Source organism: Zalophus californianus, chromosome 11 (genome assembly GCF_009762305.2).
Source record: "Zalophus californianus isolate mZalCal1 chromosome 11, mZalCal1.pri.v2, whole genome shotgun sequence".
Classification (NCBI taxonomy): Eukaryota; Metazoa; Chordata; class Mammalia; order Carnivora; family Otariidae; genus Zalophus; species Zalophus californianus.
The window spans coordinates 62,341,179-62,361,865 of record NC_045605.1 but is presented as its reverse complement, the minus strand read 5'-3'; the positions used below and the strand labels follow the sequence as shown (position 1 = coordinate 62,361,865).

The 20,687-nt window shown below is 49.6% G+C and overlaps 1 protein-coding gene across 1 annotated transcript in view; it reads right to left on the bottom strand.

Annotated features, from left to right (window-relative positions):
• Positions 1-4,189: 4,189 nt before the first annotated feature.
• Positions 4,190-20,687, bottom strand: part of DNHD1 (dynein heavy chain domain 1) — a 79,203-nt gene continuing 62,705 nt past the window's right edge. The window contains exons 26-43 of the mRNA XM_035722995.1: positions 20,458-20,666; positions 20,042-20,246; positions 19,863-19,965; positions 16,323-16,472; positions 15,891-16,073; positions 15,329-15,760; positions 14,682-15,153; positions 9,684-9,977; positions 9,310-9,462; positions 8,955-9,133; positions 7,861-8,823; positions 7,475-7,661; positions 7,201-7,323; positions 6,915-7,116; positions 5,997-6,112; positions 5,681-5,830; positions 4,711-5,519; positions 4,190-4,549 (exon numbers count right to left, since the gene is read on the bottom strand). Coding sequence (XP_035578888.1) covers positions 4,199-4,549; positions 4,711-5,519; positions 5,681-5,830; positions 5,997-6,112; positions 6,915-7,116; positions 7,201-7,323; positions 7,475-7,661; positions 7,861-8,823; positions 8,955-9,133; positions 9,310-9,462; positions 9,684-9,977; positions 14,682-15,153; positions 15,329-15,760; positions 15,891-16,073; positions 16,323-16,472; positions 19,863-19,965; positions 20,042-20,246; positions 20,458-20,666 — 5,281 coding nt within the window. The 3' untranslated portion in view covers positions 4,190-4,198. The remainder of the gene's footprint in view (positions 4,550-4,710; positions 5,520-5,680; positions 5,831-5,996; positions 6,113-6,914; positions 7,117-7,200; positions 7,324-7,474; positions 7,662-7,860; positions 8,824-8,954; positions 9,134-9,309; positions 9,463-9,683; positions 9,978-14,681; positions 15,154-15,328; positions 15,761-15,890; positions 16,074-16,322; positions 16,473-19,862; positions 19,966-20,041; positions 20,247-20,457; positions 20,667-20,687) is intronic.

Sequence of the window (20,687 nt, the reverse complement as noted above, 5' to 3'; positions counted from 1 at the left end):
AACACTGTTATAAACATCAGGATGCATGTATCCCATTGAATTAATGTTTTTGTATTCTTTGAGTGAATATCTCATAATGCAATTGCTGGGTCATAGGGTAGTTCTATTTTTAACTTTTTGAGGAATCTCCATGCTGTTTTCCACAGTGGCTGCACCACTTTGCATTCCCACCAACAGTGCAAGAGGGTTCCTTTTTCTCCACATCCTCACCAAGTCTTGTTACTTGTGTTGCTGATTTTAGCCATTCTGACAGGTATGAGGTGATACCTCATTGTAGTTTTGATTTGCATGTCCCTGATAAGTCATGATGAGCATCTTTTCATGTGTCTGTTGGCCATCTGTAGGTCTTCTTTGGAGAAATGTCTGTTCATGTCTTTTGCCCATTTTTTAATTGGATTTTTTTGGGGGCTGTTGAGTTTTATAAATTCTTTATATATTTTGGTTGCTAAACCTTTATCACATGTCATTTGCATATATCTTCTCCCATTCCAAAGGTTGTCTTTTAGTTTTGTTGTTTCCTTCACTCGACAGAAGCTTTTTATTTTGATGTAGTCCCAATAGTTTATTTTTGCCTTTGTTTCCCTTAGAACATAGTATATTTAATTAATCTCACCAAGTGCTGCCAGATTGCTCCCCAGAATAACTATACCAGGATAACCACCTACCAACAGTGCATGAGAATGCTTGTTTTCCACTCTATCCTCAACATTTGGTAGGGAAGAGACAATAGAAAGCCATAAGGAGAACGGATTCTGGGGACAAATGTCTGGATTCCAAAACTGGCTCTACCATTTTCTGACTTTGTGACCTTGGATAATTTATTGAATATGTAAAATGGAATGGTAACAGTATCTTTTAGATACCAGAGCTTCTTAGGCATTAGTGGGTGAAACTGGCACTTTTTTTTTTCTATTTCAGACATTTCCCCCTCCCCCTGTTTATCCTATTTCTGAGTGAGGATTTCAAATTAGACTGAAAAGCTACAAAAATAAATGAGTTTCAGGTGAGTTACAGAGCGGAAGTCAATGAGATTTTTGGTCTTGGGATTATTAGTACATGCTGTATACAGAGCAGGATCACAAATTTCCTTACAAATTTGGATATGCAAATATAATTTAGCTCCTTTCTCAATTACTGGTCTGATTTTCCTCACAAGTCTCACTCCCTCTTCCACTCCACTGGGTAGTAGTAGAGTCTAGAAATAAATTCAGTTCAATCTCTTCAGGTTTCATGTATTCTTTTTAAAATAAATGCTCAGAAAATTCTGAGCATTCTACCTTTGCTCCTCTCCAAAGTGGTATCTGGGTATAGACAGGAGGACTTCTGTGGCATTTTGATATCAGAAGGAAGGGGTTGCCTGGCTCACTACTGGTTCTTGGGTGTGCAAAAGCTGGAATCTTCTGGGCATGGCTGGCCCCGTCCCATACCTAGGCATTCTACCAACATTTGCTTCTAAAGCTAATAAATTGGTGGTCTTGTCTCTCTCCACTGTCAGGCCCTTGTGCCCTTCCTGTCAATTTGGCCTCCTCTCAACAACCCTGTTTGGTACTGCAGACCCCAGTGATTCTCTGCCTCATATCCATCAGGCCAAAAGGGTCTCTGCTCAGTATCCATACCATAAAGGGGTCAAGGGACACTTCTTCCTGGCCGTGCCAGTCTGCCCTCTTAATGCTCTTGGGGCCACAGTAGGTCCATGCTGCAGAGCAGTTTCCTTTTAAAGTCTTAGTAGGGAAAAGGGCAAAAGCATTTTCTCCACAGTACCTCAGTTTACTGCTGCATCCCAAGTCCCAGATGAGGTTGATTTTGTCATACTTGTCCCTCTTGTCTCTACTTTATTGTCCATCAGGACAGGATGGGACCTGTTGCTCCCTTTTGTCATGTGTCTTACTTCTTCCTTCCTTTCATTGTTTGGGACTTTTATTTCCTAATGAGATTTTAATTTATCTGATAGACAATAGTGAAATTGGTCTGTAATATTTTCACATGGCAGTCATTGTATTTGAGCTAGGTAGTCATATGGTACTTATTTTATAGTCTCTGATTGATTAAAAGTTTAATACCTCAATAAAGCTGAAATTACAAAGATAAAAGAAGAAAATCCTACATAAAAGAGAAAAAGAATGAATTTCGATCTAGAAAATGGTGTGGATTTGTAGAAAATGTTCTGTCCTAACCAGTTTTCGGTGGTTTTACAGGTACCGCACTGTTGCTCCCTGCTTCCCCTGGAGGATAGGTGGTAGCAGTGGTATATGTGGATAGAGTGTATGGTTCATTTATCCAAACGGACTTCTTTAATAATCTGCTTATCTCATCTCCTAAAGGAACAGCCCTGTCCCTGATTGACCGTGGAAAAGAAAAGGAAAGAGTTTCTGAGGAAAGTAGAACTTTTTGCCCCTCTGCTCAGCCTTTTGTTAAAGGACATCGGTTACACCGCATTCACTGGTGAGGGGGGTGGCTGAAGAGGTTGTGTGTCAGCGCTCAGTATACACTGCCCTTTGCATTACCTCCCACCACATAGCTCACACCTAGCCATGCAGCGGGGGAAGTAAGTTGTACCTAGTAAGTTTTGGTGCTTAGGGGTAAGGAGAGGAGCCCATGTAGGCCTTTTAGCTCAGTTACACGCTAACCCAACTTTTGTCAGAGAAGTTTGTCCTGGGATAGCATGCAAACACCTAATAATAACTGAGCATATCAAGGCAGAACTCTTGATTCCCTACCCCCAGCAAGTCCCTCCCTCAAATTTCTCATCTCAGTTAATGACACCATGATCCACTCAGTTGCTCAAGCCTAAAATCTCGGAGTCATCCTAGATTTGTCCTCTTTGTTCACCCTTCACATACAACCCATCAGCAAGTCCTGCTGGCTTTGCCTCCGAAGTATTTCCTAAATCCATCAATTCTCCATTCCTGCTATTGGGACCTTATCCAAACTCCAGCATCTCCCACTAGAATTACTTCAAGCCTCCAAACAAATGTTCCTTGTTACTCTGGATTTTCTTCCATCCATCCGCCACAGAGAACAGCCAGAGTGATCTTTGCATCATGTCCTCTCATACCTTATACTCTGCTCTAGATTCCTCCTTATGCTTTTAAAAATAAAATACAAGGTGATTATCATGAAAAGACTCTATGTGATCTACCCCTGTCTATATCTTTCCATCATTTTTAATCACCCTACCCCTCATTCACCATACTCCAGCTACGTGTTCTGTCCTGCCTCAAGACCTTTGCGCCTACTGAGGGCTCTACCCAGAAACACTCCTCCAACATCTTCAAATAGCTCTCTTTCTCATATTCAGGAAGCATCGCCTGACCACCTAAACGATACTAACTGCTCCATTCTAGTCGTGCTCTAACACATCAGCCTCCTTTATTTTCTTTATAGCACATACAGATCACATTTAACTTACCTATACATTGACCTTTATTTGTCTGTCTCCCTGCTCTGGAACAACCTCGTCAGTGCCAGGAAGAGCATCTGGTTCAGAGGAATGCTCAATAAATAATTGTTGAGGGGCTCAGTCAGTTAAGCATCTGACTCTTGATTTCAGCTCAGGTCATGATCTCAGGGTCATGAGATCAAGCCCAGCCTGGGGCTCCCTGCTCAGTGGGGAGTCTGTTTGAGAGTCTTTCTCCCTCTGCCCCTCCCCCCACTAGCCTGAGCGCTCTCCTGCATGCGCTCTCTCTCTCTCTCTCTCTCAAAAAATAAATCTTTAAAAAAAATAATTGTTGAATGCACATAAAACCTTGTATCTTATTTGGCTTTTGTTTTTTATGTATATGACACTTGGAGAATCCATCACAGCGGAGGTTGATGACTGGTAGGGAAAGATTGAGGCATTCTCGATAATACAACGAAAGCTTTAAAAAAATCATTTTCAGTTCTAATGTTATCTCTTCAAAAATATCGCTTGTGAAAAAAAAATATATCTCTTGTGGATTTAACATAAGTACTCAGACCCCAGTAGAAAGCTGGGCAAGGACGCGGGATCCTGTGTATTAGCCATCCCCATCTGCCAAGCCCCTGGGACGCATGACCAACACCAGGCCCATCTCCCACAGGATACCAACATTCCCCTCTCAGTTGTGCACACTGGGTCTTCCCCTCAGCAGGGCAATTCTCCGTGTGCAGACCCCCTGCACTGCTAAATCTCAGAAATCCTTCACTGAATCACCCCAACTTTATTTTGTTTGAGGGCTCACAGCAAGGGTGGGCTACACACATGGACCCTCCGTTGGTCACAGGTGGCGGGGCTGAGCTTCGTGGGCAGGGGCAGGTGCATCAGAATGTGCCTGCTGTGCAGCCTAGTGATACCTAAGGGCCCTTCCAGGTACACAGGACAGGAATACACAGCCAGGCCACCTGGGGGTGGCAAGTCACTGGGGCCCTGGGCCTGGGCACTGACGCTGACCGGAGGCAGAGGGCTGGGCTGGCTGCAGGTGCTGTCCTGCAGAGCCCCTGCTAACGGGTCCCACTCGGCATTCCGGAGCTGGAGCCCAATCAGCAGCAGCCCCATCTCTGGAACGGTAGGATTTGGACTATTCACCACCTAGAGGCGCCAGAATTTGATCAGGCAAGGCTAGGAAGCTGAAGGTTCCTAGTGGAGGGGTATCAGTGCATATGGGGCTACTGAGGAGGCATGATCACCAAGAGGCAAGGTGGGGTAATTGTAAGATGTAATCAGGGATTTGAGGGGCGGCATGAAGATACCTGTAGGTGCAAAGCGTTGCTGTTCAGCTCCTGATGTTTATGGGGGAGCCTACTGGAGCTGGAGCCTTGGCAACCAGAGAAATTCGAGCTAGGCGCACGCTGGTTCAGGGCGGTTGTAGCAAAGGTAGCCTCCCAACGCAGTGACAGCAGCAGGCGGCGTGGGTGGCGAAAGGCTGAGAGGTGAAAGATGCGCTCTGGTACTTTGGTGTCCACGCCCAGGTAGCGAACCAACAGCTGCCCGCGGCGCGACAGCTGTCGCAGCCAGTGCCAGGGTGGCTGGGGGCCGGCAGGCGCATGGAGACGCCAAGGCGGGGGTAGGCGGCCAGTCCGGAGAGCGTGGGCCACCGCGGCACAGCGCGGGGAGGCGCACGGGGGCGCGCCCTGCAGCTGCTGCAACAGGCAATCCAGGTCCCGCAGCAGCGCGCCCGCCAGCTGGCTCAGCTCCAGCACCTCTGTCTGGAGGAAGGCCTGCAGAGGCCGCTGCGAGCTCAGTCTCAGCGCCAGCCACCCGGCGCCAGACTCTTCCTGGCGGGCGGTCTCCGCCAGCAGAGCCTGCAGCGACTCCAGCCTCCGCTTGGCCTGCACTAGGCGCTGCCGCAGCCGCCTTTCAGCGCGTCGGGAGCCTCCTCGATTCGCCGGAACCCAAGTGGGTAAACTCCGCTGCAGCGCGCTCCACAGAGCACGACTCTGGCGTCGTAACAGCCAGGCCTGGGGGCCAGCGCTCAGTCCGCAGCTCTGGGGTTCAGGAGGTGTGGGCAAGAGGTGCATCTGGGCCTTGCACTCTGCCAAAGCATCCAGCTCCCCTAGCTCTTGGAGGTGAAGGGGAGGGGTGACACTTTAAGTCACCATCCCATAACTGTGAATATTGCCCCATCCTACACCTTTGATGGTACCGCGGTTCACATTCCTGAGAGGAGGGCATTACACAGACTGTGCCCCACCCCAACACAGGTACCTGGCTGCAGCTTACCTGGGCTGGGCAACAGAGTAGACAGCAGATACTGGGGTGTGTGTGGTTGAGCGCAGCTCCGGCTGTTGGGGCTCAGGCAGGCCTGTGTTAGGCTAATCAGGGCTTCCCTGTCCTTCTTGTCTCCCACAGGACCCCCGTAGAAAACCGAAGCTGAGAATAAGGTCAGAGCCCCTCAGTTCTAGCCCCTGCAGTTTCCACCACCTCCCAAACCAAAACTAAAGCTGGGAATCATGCCCCCATCCCAGTACTTCCACTCCCTCGCCTTTCAGGGCTGTCCTGGGGGCTGATGACCACATGGGGACAGGAAGGGCCTCACCCGGACCAAAGGAATGCCACAAATGACCAAGCTCCTGCTTGGCAGCACTGGGATTGCTAAGGCCGGCCCACAGCTGCTCTTGGATCTGAAGGACCCGCATCAGGGTCACTGGACTCCTGGGGGAGGGGAGCAGGAAGTAGGCTTTCAGAACCATCTATATGCTGAGGACTCTGGTCTTTCTAGCCCAAGCTCCCAAGCTCCAGACTCACGACGGTTCACTAGTCATTGCCACCTAGCACTTCAAATTCAACTTGCTTTCAACTGAAATCATCATTTCCTCCTATACCAGCCCCCAGTTGTCCTAGGCAGAAATCTGGGAGCCACCCTTGACTCCTCTTTCTTCCTCACTCCATATTTACTTTCTATCCGTGCTGGGACTACCCTAGTCCCTACCACCCATACCATGGTCTTGTCCTTTCAGACTGCCAGAGCCTCCTAAAACCGCTCTGCTTGCCTCCAGCCCTGTCCCATCCGGTCCATTCTCCACACTGCAGCCAGAGTGATCTTTCCAGCAGATAATTAGGATCACATTTCTTCTACTTAAAACTCTCCAGTGGCTTCCCACTATCCTCGGGATAAAATCAGGCCCCTTGCCATGGTCTTATAGGCCCTTTACCATAAGCCTCGCCTCTCCCCACTCAACCCCCAGCATGTCCATCTTAGCCACATTGAAATATTTTTCCTCCTGCTGAGCTTAGTTCCCTCTGCGCAGAAAATCCCCATCTCCACCTGATCTGCCTCTGCTTCCAAGACTCAATTCAAAGCAAGATTTCAAAGTTCTTGGAGGAGACTTTCTTGACTTGCCCTTGCCCTCACACTTTGGTGCTGCCCAGGCAGGAATTAGTCGTACTCCTCAGGGATATGGAAAATGCTCAGTGTTTGCTGAATGACTGAGCAAGATGGACGGGGGTCCCTCACCAGCGCCCCCTGTGTGCCTGCAGCTTCATTCCATATTGCTGCCGGTGTAGCAGGAGGCCATGTAAGAGAAGCAGAGGCAGCACCCTTGCTGGGGGTTGCACAGAGAGTTCTTGCTGGGCTAGCTCCAAGCTGTCCATCAAGACGTGGCCCAGCTTCAGAGACTGGTCCCAGAAAACAGGCATGGAGTACTGAGTCAGCACAGCTGGGGCAGAAGGAGAGTGCTGGGTCAGAACAGCACAGTTACCCTCCTCCTTCAATCTGAGAGCCTATAGCGGGGACTCCTCACCTGGTAAGGAAGCAATAGCCTCTGCAGACAAAATAAGCCAAAGACGGAAATCTCTGTGGACGGTCGTCACACTCCTGCTTGTGGGTTGGGCTAGAAGCGGTTCTAACTCCAGGTCCGAGACCACTAGGGGTCAGATATGGGGCTGAGATCAATCACTGGGTGAAGGGTCAGACACAAGTTTAGGGGTCAGACTTGAGGCTCTGGGGTCAGGAGTGAGATCCAGGGGTGAGGGGATCAAGCTCAGGCCCAGTACTGGATTAGGTAGCAGACACACCCCTGGCTCCATCCAACAGCCCCAGCAAGGGCTGTAGCAGCTCCTTTGGCCAGCGAGGCATCAGATGACAGTTCTCCAACACCAGCCAGTGCCCTCTGTGCATAGCCTGGCATAGTGTGCTGACCACTGCTGAGACTGGGTCCCAGGCTTCAGAGCCTAGGGCGATCACCTCCAGATGCTTCTGCCCCTGAAGACCAACAGAGAAGTGGCAGAGAACTCAAAGTGATCCTGGGGTGACCCAAGGGACCCAAAGGAATGCCACAAATGACCGCAGAAATCCCTGAGTTATCCAGAAAGATCTATAAGAATACTGGGAGAGGGCCACCACACCCCATCTTGGCTCACAGGGGTCTGGTGTCTCTGTGGCCAAGGGACTAGGCTCAAACCTGCTCATGCCTGGCAGCCAGTTTCTGGATGACAGTCAGAGGATGCATGGTGGCTGTGGGGTGACCAGGTGGTGGCAACAAGATCAGCACAGGCTGAGTAGCCTGGCTGTGTTCGAAGGGTATGGTGGAGCGACCCAGGTTTTCGTCCAGGGGCCGGCCCAGGAGGCTGGTGGTAAAGTCTGCCAGGGCACCTGCCAGGCACTCAGGTCGCAGCACACGCCACAGAATCAGCTTCTGGAAGAGGCTGAGTGGATCGGGCCCAGGCCCAGGCCCAGGTGCAGGACCCAGCACTGTGGATGACAGTGACAGGTAAGCCTGCCAAACACTGGAGTGGCCTGCCAGAGATGCACATAGCCCCGCAAATGGGGGCAGCATCTCCAACAGGCCACATTCATGCCAGGCTCTCAGCCCCAGCCAGGCCGGCCGAGCCACCCCTGGCTTGCTGTAGCCCGTGCTAGGGGAGGCTGCCAGGCCAGGCACGAAGGCTAGCCTCTCCAGCTCTGGTGCTTTCCTTGCCACTCGCAGCAGCGCCAAAGCACCCAAGGCCCCCACCAATGGTACTTGGGTCGGGCCCAGGGCAGCCACAGTGCTGCCCAGTAGCTGGCGGGTCAGCTGTGTTCTCAGATGCAGCAGATGGCTGGGCAGGTCCTCCCCTTGATGAATCTCACGCTGCTTCATGCTGTTCAGAGCCCGCTTGGTGGCCGCTAGCCAATCGTTGGGGCTCATGCGGAAAAGGGGCACCAGGTTCTGCAGCGGGCTAAGGGCCTTTATTATGGCCATCGCGTGCCAGACCACACGCCGATAGGGCGCCCACAATGCCACCTCCTGCAGTTTCAGCTCTGCTAGATCCTCGAATTGAGCACGCAGCTGACATAGCTCTGCCTGCGCCCTCACCATGTCCCGTAGGAATTTAGCTGGTTTCTGATGTTTTGGGTTCTGGAGCAGCATCAGCAGCAGCCGCTCCTGCAAACAGCCACCCGTTCTGTGGGTCTGATTCTTTCCCATACAGTCCTCAGCCATCCACACCCACCTCTGCCCCCACACCCGGGCCTCTCCAAAGCTCACCCCCACCCACTGCCAGGACCCCCAGGCACCTCAGCAGCCTCCATAGCTGCACAGCTGTCCAGGGCTCTGGTCTTTAGGTCCTGCCAACGGCTCTTGAGCTCGGGACACTCTATGCCCAAGATTTCATGCAGCATCTGGTCTTCCAGGATATCCATGTTCAGGCTCAGATCCAGCACATTCAGCCCCTTCAGCAGTTCATAACCTAGCACTTGGGGTCACATGGGAGATGCTTAACCCTTTCCCCTTGGCAGAGCCAGTGGCTGGGGTACACCGGGCACATGGCTCTCGACCACAGTGCTGAGCCTGCTCAGGGCCAGACTGAGTGAAGCGGGAGGCCTAGTGTGTCCACAAAGCTGTGGTGGCAACTTACCCACTGGGGCTCACCTTTTTCCAAGGCACTGAGGGGGAGACTAGTGCTCAGATAGAGACAGAAGCCCGGCTGCACCTGGGGAGGGCTCAGCTCCTCCCGCTTTAGTAGCCACTGCAGTTCTTGGCACCCTAGGCCCAGCTCCATGTTGGTCAGTAGCACGGGCAGGCCTATGAGGGGGCGACAAGGGCACCCTACCCACCATGCCAGCACCACGCGCCCCCCCAAAGTCTGGCTCTGACCAGCTCCCCACTGGCTAATGGGAGGATGCCCTCAGGGCTCTTCCACGCGGGTAGGGCCGGGCTTAAGGATGGGAGCTGAAGTCAGGCTGGGGGTGAGAGGCCTGTGGGGCCACAGAAAGGGGACACGGTGGATGGTGACCCATTCTCACCACTGGCAGCTGCCTCCCGGAGCCGAGGACCCAGCTCTGGGTCAGCGCCTGAGAGCACACGAAGGCAGGGAGGGGGCAGAGGCCCAGTCTCAGAGGCTGGCCTTGACGCCTGCCTCTCTGTCTCCTCCTCCTCCTCCTCCTCGTGTTCTTGCTCCTCTTCCTTTCCGCCCTCCTCCTCCTCCTCACTTTCCCTGTCCTCTGTCTTCTGCTCTTTTGTCTTGTCCTTAGCCTTCTCACACTCTTCACTACTGTCGTCTTCCTCTTCGTCTTCTTGATTTCTCACAAAGCCCTTCTCTGTGGCAGAAAGATGCAGAGGAACTCCTCTCAGAGGATGAGCCAGGCTCTTAGGGAGCATCGTTCACCCAAGGGCTCCATCTCATGAGGGAAGGCCCACAGGAAGACACCTTAGGAGTCACTTAAGCTCCTTCCGACTCAATTTCCTTATCTGCAACCCATCTGCAACATGGGGTTGTCATCAGTGGGTACCTCCCGGGGTTACAAGGTGCAGAAGACATGAAATGATAATATAGAAAGCACTCTGCTGGACCCAGGAAGCACTCCACAAATGGTAGCTGCCATTACTATTTCTCTAAAACTCCAGGGAGGGGTTCTAGGTATCCCTGAAATCAGCTCCATTTCTGCCTTTCACCAGACTGGTTAGAAGAGTCCCTGTATTTCTCTTTTTGCCTAAGCTAATTTTCCATTACAATGAAACAAATTGTTGCTAATATAGAAATCAGTGCCTGGAAGTAGCAACTTGTAAGTGAAAGGCCATAAACTGGAATTAGCCAAGTCTTGGGGTATATGGTGGACCCTGATGCCTCCCTCCCTAGTCCCCTTCTCCTTTGCCACCTCTACTGCAGGAACTGGAAAAGAGAAATAATATATTTTTTTAAGTATTAAGAAATTTAAGTATTTTAAGAATTTTTTTAAAGTATTAAGCACTGGGGCACCTGGGTGACTCAGTTGGTTAAGCATCTGCCTTCAGCTCGGGTCATGATCCCAGGGTCCTGGGATTGAGCCCCGCATCGGGCTCCCTGCTCAGTGGGGAGTCTGCTTCTCCTTCTCCCTCTGCCTCTTACCCTGCTTGTGCTCTCTCTCAAAGAAATAAATAAATAAAATCTTTCTTTTTTAAAAAAGTATTAAGCATTAAGAAGTAGGCGAATGGAGGTTGCCCAATCCACAGTTTAGTGGATTCATTTCCTATTGCTTAACAAATTACCACAAATTACCACTTAGCAGCTTAAAACAACACCCATTTATTATGTCTGAGTTCAGAAGGTTAGAAGTGCCGCACAGCATGACTGGATGCTCCGCTCGGGGTTACACGGTGCTAATCAGGCATCAACTGGGGCTGTAGTTCTCATCAGGGGCTAGGGTCCTCTTTCAGGCTTACTGGTTTTTGACAGAATTCATTTCTACCTCACACTTTCCCAGTAGCCCACTCCATCTTCAAGCCAGCAACAGTTTCTTGAATCCTTCTCATGTTTCAAATCTTCCTGTCTTTTCTTTCCTCCTTACTTCTTTGAAGGGCACATGTGATTACACTGGGCACACCCAGATAATCCAGGATATCTCTATCTTGAGGTCAATTGGTTAGTAATCTTAATTACATCTGCAGAGTCTTTCCTGCCATGGAACAGAGTTATATGAAGTAACAATGGAGGACAGAGGTGATGGGGGCCAAAACTCTGCCTACCACATTTGGCTATTCAGACTTCTGGAAGATCTTTTGTTTTCCTGATAAAAGGGACAGAAATGGCAAGCAGCAACTCTGACATGATGCTTTGGGGGGATAGCAGCCAATACGGTAACAAATTACCACAAATATGGTGGCTGGGGAAAAAAAACCAACCCAAGAACTTATTTCCTTGTAGTTCTAGAGGCCAGAAGTCCAAAATCAAGGTGCTGGGAAAGCTGCACTCCCTCTGAAGGCTTTAAGAGAGACTCCTTCCTTGCCTTCTCCAGCTTCTGTTGGTTCCAGGAGTTCCTTGGCTTGTGGCTACCTAACAACACTATCTGTCTCCATCTTCCTGAAGCCTTCCCTCAGCATACCTATGCCTTCTCTTTTTTCTCTCATAAGGACAATTGTCATTGGATTTAGGGCCAACCCAGATAATCTAGGGTGATCTCATTTGAAGGTCCTTAGCTTAATTATACCTACAAGACTCTTTTTCCAAATAAGTTCATATGAATAGGTTCTGTGGGTTAGGATTCAACCCACTATAATGTGATAAGCCAACATGCTAAGGATCATCGAGCAGAAAGATAGAAGAATCTGGGTATTTGAAGTCAATACCGAAGCCCTGTGCCTGCTGATCTCAGTACTTCTTATAGCGTGAGATAAATAAATCCTTCTTTCTATCCTTTCTCTCTCTCTCTTTTTTTAAGTAGGCTCCACACCCAGCATGGAACCCCATGCAGGGCCTGAACTCACGACCCTGAGATCCAAGCCTGAGCTGAAGTCAAGCAAGAGTCGACCCCTTAGCCAACTGAGCCATCCAGGTGCCCCAGTAAATCCTTATTTCTTTTTTTTTATAAATAAATAAAAGGGCAAGTCCCTTGCCCTTTTATTTATTTATTTGAGAGAGAGAGTGAGAGAGAGAGCATGAGAGGAGAGAGGGTCAGAGGGAGAAGCAGACTGCCCGCTGAGCAGGGAGCCCGATGTGGGACTTGATCCCGGGACTCCAGGATCATGACCCGAGCCGAAGGCAGTCTCTTAACCAACTGAGCCACCCAGGTGCCCTAAATCCTTATTTCTTAAGCCATGATAAGTTGGGCTTTTGTTACTGATCATGATAGCATTCCTAGCTGATACAGGGGGTTAGTGGTGGGGAGGGGCAATGAGGATTTTTGTTTTCCCTCCTAGGTTATGTGGTAGGTAAGAAGTTGGTTTATCTCATGGGACTTGGACCATATGCTCCCTGAATTTCAGTGGATTTAGCAGAAGGCACGCTGGCTACTTCTCTACTTAGATAAGAGGAACAACTTCCCGAAAAAAACTTAAAGAAAATTCCTTTCTGCTCATATCAAGCAACTTCAGACCACAGATGATCAGATATTCATGCATCTTGTTGATTTGTAAAAATGATTTTCTACCTAATGTTGCATGGAATAGGAAATTATTCGCTATTGGAAGAGCCTAGAAAATCAGAGAAGTCTAATTCTCCAGGTCCATCCCAAGCACTTCTCTTTAAGCATTCCCTGCTTGACAAACGTAATAGTCTCCCTCCCGCTTTTGATTTGGATACAGCCCCAAGTAATAGGGGCTACATTTCACGGCCGATTAGCCTAACCTCACTACTCAGACTATTTTATTACTACAGCTCTGAGGTGAAGGCCAAGGTTCAGATGGATGACAATTACATTAAGGCTGAGTGGGATTGCTAGAGCCCCAGAACCAATGTTAAGAGAGAAGACAAAAAAAAAAAAAAAAACAGGGTTTAAATTCAAGAATGAGAATATACCAAGATTTCTGGCATTGGTTAATAGCTAATAGAGTCCTTACAAATGAAATCTGCAGGGAAAAGATGAGAGATTTAAAGGAATTACCTAGGAAGTCCCCTGTCTGGTAACAAGTGATCAGTGTTTGCTTAATTTTAAGACAAATCCTAAGCCCCCATCCCATTCTAATACGAAGTGGATATGTAAGGCAGAACAGCTACAAACAGGGGACTCTTGCCCAATGTTCCTTTCATAGATAGCCGTGGGGACAATGGACAAGGAATATTATACTTTTCATCAGAACCCAGGACAGCCAAAGTGGCTGTCCAAGAACTCACTCTATAGCCAGTGAAGTGATGCTAATCATTCGCCTTACTATCCCTGTTTGGCGTCACGCAGCACATGATGAAGACTAATATACATGTGTGTGTTTCTTACCCTTACCCGGTTTCTAAACAGGAAGTTTACTGTAGTTATCTTGATTTGATTTTGCTTCACTCTGCTTATCAGGTGTGTTACTAGGGTGAGATTTAGCTTGTACTCTATCATAGGTTATAGAATCACAAAGAGCTACATCTAGGTCTGATCAAGAACAGTGAACATCGTTCACAGTTCGAGGACTCAGAATTGGATGCTGCAGCTGGAGGTTTCTTCAGGGTGTCTCTTACTAGAGGGGGGTAAATTCACTTATAGTTACACATGAGATAATTGTGTCATGGGCATTTTTGTGATGGGGTATGGGCACAATGGAAGGTTGTGCTGGACAGCCAAGGGATGGAGTGGAACAATGGTAGTTGTAATACATTAGTGGTGATACTAACATTTTTGGGAACTTATTATTTTTAGGCACTGTGTGAACCCCTTTTACATGAATTCTCTTACTTAACACAACATTTTATGAGATGGGTATAATTAAGATGCTCATTTTATTGGCAAATAAATTTAGGCTTAGCGCGATGAAGTCCCTTGCCCTATTTGCACAGCTAGTAAAGAACAGATATTTGACCCAGTCTGATTACAGAGCCTATGTTACAGACCGCTTGATTACATACCTCGTCCATTGTAGATGTCTATTATTCTCCCCAGTGCAATTCCCAACCCTTTCTTCTGGAAAGTAAACACCCTTTTTTCCTTCCCCTACACAACACCCTTGCTTCCTTCCCCTGGAAAGCACCTCCTTCTGACACTCCACCCAGATGGGTCTCTGCTCCAAGCAGAGCTAATAGAAATATTTCCCCAGAATTCCTGAACATGGGATAAACTTGGATAGTAAGGAAGGCTCTGAGTTGTAGGCCAAGTTTCTAAGAATGCTGGGCAGACCAGGGAAGTAGAAGATCATGGACTGGTCAGCCATGTAGATTCAGAATCATTGCAATGTTGGCCCCAAGATGTAAATGTGACTAGTTGATTAATATCATATGGACTGATGAAGTCTAGGATACCCTGGCCACAAAAATTTAGTGTCTTCATTATGCAAGGGAAGACCACATGTGGCTGAGAGTGTTGGCAATTCAGATACCCGAGAAGCGTTATGTTCCTCATCCCTGGCTTTACCTCTGCACTCTGTGGGGCCTGGGGCCAAGCATCTAGTCTCTTGCAGAGGCAGTGGATTCAGCCAGATGAGGGCCTGGTTGCTGGGGTCAAGCACCAGAGGCCAACGGCAACTGGAGTAGTGGGTGTTGCTTCGCAGAAGCAGGCCTGCCAGGCGGGCTGACTTCACCTGGGGCTTCAGGTCTCGGTCCCACTGGAACTGTTCGGATTCAGAGCTCAGCAAGGACAGAAGGCTGAAGGGAGAGCGTACAGAGAGCAGGGGGTTCTTTGGTGGCACGACGACAGATTTCTGCTTCTGCTTCAGGGCTTGTGCCACATCATCTGGGCCCAGGGTCTCCTGAAAGCCCCTACACAGAGCCAGCCACTTGTCTAGTAGCTCCTGGCGCCGCACTGGCGGGAAAGGACCCAGGTAGATGATGGCAGCTGAACACAGGAGGGCGTCTCCGAACACAGTCAGGCAGTGCCCCTTCAACTTCTGGCATGGGAAGGGAGAGCGGAAGGCATGTGGGCCAGAGGAGGGTACAGGCAGAGAGGGAGCGAGGCAGGGGGTGCAGGAAAGCATGGCAAGGAGAGCCCAGGGAGGAGCCGAGGGGTTGGGGGCAGTGGTGCAGAAATGAACTCTGGGGGGAGTCCCGGGAGGGGCTGGTTACCTGGAGCTCTGTAGTCCAGGAGTGCATGGGTGTGAGCAGTGCAGCCTTGATGGGCCACTTGTGATATTGGCCACACTGAGCCTGACTGAGTTTCTCTATCATGTGGTTGTTCAAAGCCCGGGCCTCTTCCAGCGTCTTGGCCAGATCCAAATTGTGCTCTAGGGTCTCCTGGGCCTGAAACTGGCAGCGGCCCAGGCGGGTCTGCTCCCGAGCCAGCGTGGCCTCGATCTGCCGCAGCAGCAGGCCCGTGGGCAGTCCTCGGCGCTGGGCCAGCCCATAGCGCAGAACAGCCCAGAGCCAGGCGGCCAGGTTTGCTGCGGGTATGCTTACTGCCCGCAGAGCTGCATCACTCATACCTGGAGCCTTCAGAGCTTGGGTTAACTTTATCATCTCTGAGTCCGTCATCTTCTCCTTGGGGAAGAACACCAGCTCCTGGGAAAGTGTGTTAAGAGGGGTAGGGGCAGACATAGGTGCTCTGGACCTCGCCCCAACCACCTCACTCTGCCAGCCGCCCCCCCTTAGGCCTCCACTCTCCTCCTCCATTGTGCTCCACATTCCCCACCTGATAAAAATCCTCGGTGCATAAGAGTTGCTTGGCACTGGCCCAACCTGTTTCACAGTGGAACAAGTCGCACAGTGCATCAGTCACCTGGACCACCGATTCTGGTGGCGCTCGATAGCTCCGTATCTCCTCGAAGTCAGCCACCTGCAGCTGGCTCAGAGGTCCCAGGAAGGCCTTGCCCATCTAAATGAGGAGAGATGCACCCCTGAAGTGAGATCCCAGAGTGCCCTCTTCCTTCAAGGTGCTGCCAGGAGGGATCATTTCTTCCTAGGGGTTCTCATGAGGGACAGTTCCTCAAGCCATCCTATTACCTTTGCCCCTTGCCCCGAAGACTCCATGACAAGTCACCCCATTCTCTCCTCTGGGCATCCTGTGAAAGGCTGTCCCCTCCCAAGAGAGGACCAGTGCAGGGCAGGCAGCAGGAAAGCCCACCTGCTCCAGGAAAGCCTCGCGCTGAGCCCGCAGGGCATCCCGCTGCTTGGTCAGGTTCCCGATGAGGTTCTCCTGCTGCTGACACTCTCCTAGCTGCTGCCTGAACAGCAGCTTGCCCTTCTCTAGCTGCTGCTGATGTATGCTGACGGTCTGCAAACAGAGATCCAGGCTCTGCAGCTTCAGATCCTGGGCCAGGTGGGAATACCCCAGAGGGAGCCCGGTGGGCTTGGGACTCCAGCATACTCCTCGCTTGATAGTCAGGATGACCAAGTTGAACTCCATATAGGCCCAGAGCCCTGGACTGTGCCCTGAAACTGTCACTTACTGGTGTGTGAGTCACACACCTTGTAACGCAGCTCCAAGTGGGTGATTGCTTCTCCTGATCTGCCACACAGGCCCCAGCAGTCTGACTCCAAAGCCTATGTGCTTATGCAACACTCTTCATCTTACTTGACCCATTAGTGGCATTTGTCACAGAAGACAGTTCCCTCGCTCTTGAAGCACTGTCTTCCTTTGACTTTCATGACCCCATGGTATCCTTTGGCTTTCTCCAGCTTCTTTGGTTGCTCTTTCTCAGTCTCTTCCTCTACCATCCCTTAAATATTCCTCAGCAATGTTTCAGGGCCTCCATATCTTCTCATTCTACACTTCTATGTGTCCTCCCTAAACTCATGGCTTTGATTACCACTTCTATTTTAACAACTCTCAAATCGCTGTCTCAAGCCCGACTTTTTCCTAAGCTTCACATCCACATATCCATCTGCCTAGTGGCAGTCTCATCTTGGATGCCTTGTAGGCTCCTCGGACTCCACATGCCCCCAAAGGAACAATGTGTTGGCTACGCCCCATCAGGTCTCTTGCAATCTTACTTGCCTCCTCACCTGTTCTGTTTCTCAGAGAACTGTGGCAGAACACACCCAAGTTTCCTAAGGAAGAAAACCTCATTGTTCCCCTGACTCCATCTCTCCTATTCCCCCGACCCCCACCCATCTTTAAGGTTGTTCAGGTCTGGCTCCTACCTGTCTGTCCTCTGTGCTCCCCTGCCTGGGCCCATGCTTCCTCACTGCTGTCTCAGTTTGCTCTACTCCGCTCTCCTTGCTGCAGCCAAAGACCATCATCCTCATGTTCCCAAACACTCCCCACTCTCCCAGTTGGTTTATGAGCCCTCCGTGCCCAGGAGGCCTCGACTCCACTTTCCAACCTCATATCTCTCCTCCCCCAGCACCCCACTCTCCAGCCATTCCTGACTTTCAGCTCCTCCAACGTGGCACACATTCTCTCGCCTCTGGGCCTCTGCCCATGCTTTTACTTCAGCCTGTGACACCCTCCCCACCCAGATCTTAGCTAACCTCCAGGTATCAACGTTGTACACTTCATTCGTTTCCATATTTAAGGAATGTTTTTTAGTGCTTGCCATGTTCTACACAATAACTCATTGTGGCACTTTGCTTTCTCTAGAAAAGTCTTGATACTTCAGAGCACCATGGACTTTCTCTGTCATAACACACTGTCTTGTAATTGCCTGGATGAGTCTATATGTTCCAGTAAACTAGGCACCATGGAGGGCAAGGATGGTACCTTATCTTTCTTATTCGGAGGAGCTATCATTTATTGAGCTCTTACTATGTACCAGGACTTTCAAATGCTGTCCATGTGCGATCTTATTTAATCCTCATCCTAACTTCTCTGGATCTTAGTTTTCTCATCTGTAAAATGGGAAGAAGGACAGCCGCCTCAAAAAGTTGTAACAAGGATTCCATTGACCTAGATCTAGATGTAGACATAGATGTAGACATGGACATAAATATTAATGAGTGGGTGGACAAAAAGAGTGGAGTTCAATTAATTTTTGTAGAGTACAGTAATGAATAAATGAACCAGCTGAATATGAGAGAGAAGAGAGACAGAGGGCTCCAGAATGACTCCTGGGATTTGGCTTAACTAAGTGGATGGTGATGCCATTTCCTGGGGTGGGGAACTCTGAAAGAAGTACACACTATTATGGTTGTTGAATGAATGGCCAAGAGATCTGACACTGAATGCCTCTGACACTGTGAACATCTCTCTCTCTCTCTGTCTCTTTTTTTAAGACTTTATTTTTAAGTAATCTCTACACCCAGCACAGGGCTTGAACTGACAACCCTGAGATCAAGAGTCACATGCTCTTCAGACTGAGCCAACCAGGCGCCTCCACTATGAATATCTCTTATCCAGATTTTGGGCTTCTTATGTTGTCCTTTGTTATAACTGACCCAGGAACCAAAGAATAATAGCACCTTTAAACCAGATTAATAATTCCTGGTATTAATAATCTTGGGAGATGGCAGGACCCAAGACAAGAAACTGGAGTTTGGAAAACATGGGAGAGGCCATTCCTGTCCCTCTGTGAACTTTTTTTTTTTTAAATCTCAATGAGTCTTGAGGTTTCATCTAAGCTAGTGATCCTTGGTGGTGGATGGTAGGAGGGCATCAGTACTGTGAGAACTCTAGGGAGCATCATTTACAGAGAACATGGTGACAACCATGCATGTAGCTACAATGGAATACATACTCCTACTAGAGTTGTGCAGCACTGGGTGATAGCCCTGAGGCACCCATCAAAAGAGACAGGCTAGGCATTGGGAGCTTATGGCCTGAGAGCCCAGTAGAGGGGAAGCATTTGTCTGTGTGTGGGTTGACCACTAGTTTACTTCTCTGAAGTTATCCCTGAACCTTCACCAAAGCCTTGTGTAGCAGGAAGAAAAAGAAAAGCTATTTCAGAATTCCTCTTATTAAAAACAAAATGGAATTTAGATTTGGACTAGAAAAATTCTCTCCTGTTACATGAGAATGATATTGGACGAGCTCTAAAGGAAAGATGGAGCACTGAATAACACTATGAAGTGGGCACCGGGAGAGGTGAGGAGAAGAGCTGGTGACTGGGAGATACCCTGTAGAGGAGGGTGACTAAAGAAGTTCAGAACAGTTAGGTCTAGTGTACCATTCCAATCTCTTTCTGGTTCTGGTCTAAAAATGTAAATTGCCCTGCTGCCATCACCCATCCACATTTCCCCAGTGTACATGTGAGCCTTGTGTAGTTGGTGCTTTTGTGGAAGGAAGAGGGTACAGGGACAAAGCTGTGTGGGAAAGGAGGATGGCCGTAAGAGGTGTGCCAATGAGCCAGGATAGAGAATCCAGAAGAAGGGGTAAGAGTAGAAGCAACCGTGAGAATATAATCTCTGCCTCATCCCTGATGGGAATCTATTCAGATCTTGGACAGTATACTGGACTTCCCATAGTCGAAGTACATACTAAGGACAGCAGAAGCAGACACTGGGGTTTCCTGTGTTTAGAAGAATCAGCCTGGTCTCAGCTGTGCCATGGGGAACTTTGAGCCTGAACTCTAGAGGAGGAGGCAGCAGGGATTAAAGAGATCCCCTGGGGAAAGGGGTACTCTCCGGAGATAAGAACTAAGGTTCACTCTGGTTGGTTCCTCCAAAGCCCCCTGTGGGCTCCTGCTTTGCCCTACTGTGCATACCTCATAATCTTCTCCCCCTTTACCTTGCGGGAGACTTTCAGCAGCTGTTCCAAGTTGAAGACAAAGTTGGTGTAGGCATTGTGCTTCTCGATCAGCATTCTCAGATTTTCTAAGGCATTCTGGATCCTGGAGATACGATGTACCAATAAAGTGGGCCCAAGGAAGCAGAAGGAGGTACAGTGCAGGAAATGGGAGCACTCACCGCTGGAACTTGTTCTTAATCTGCAGAGTTATCTGTTGCTGCAGCAGCATGAAGGCATCCAGAAAGTCTAGGAAAGTCTTGGGGGTGACGAGTGGTAACTCAGGGCATAGGTGTCCATAGTAGCTGACAGCCGAAAGGTGAATGAGAGCCATGGCTTTGGCCACCCTGGGAATTGACGCCTGGAGGTCTGGGCACTTCAAGGAGTCTGAAATGGGCATGACTTTAGCTTGTGAGTTTATAGGAGAATGGGAAAGAAAAGGGACCCTCTTCTGATTCAGGAAGGAAGGCAGAAAAGGTGAAGGGGATCACTAGGTTCTAGGGAGAGAAAGAGAGAGAGAGAGAGAGAGAGAGACTGACCTGAGTCCTCACTAACACCTGGTTGAGAGGAGTAGTGAGAACAGGTAGAAAGGGCTCACCATCATCAATGGATGGATTCTGAGCACTTTCCAGGTAGTACCGGACCACACCGATCAGGGAGTCTTGGTCCCAGGGTTCATAGCAGTCAATGCTAGCAATGGCCAGTTGAAGAAGCCTCAGGAAAAGGGTGGAGGGCAGCTGTCTGTGGGTCTGGTCATCTCCGAGCAGGATGAACATATGCAGGTGGTTGCAGACTTGCTGATAGAACCTGCGGGCCAGGGGCTCAGAT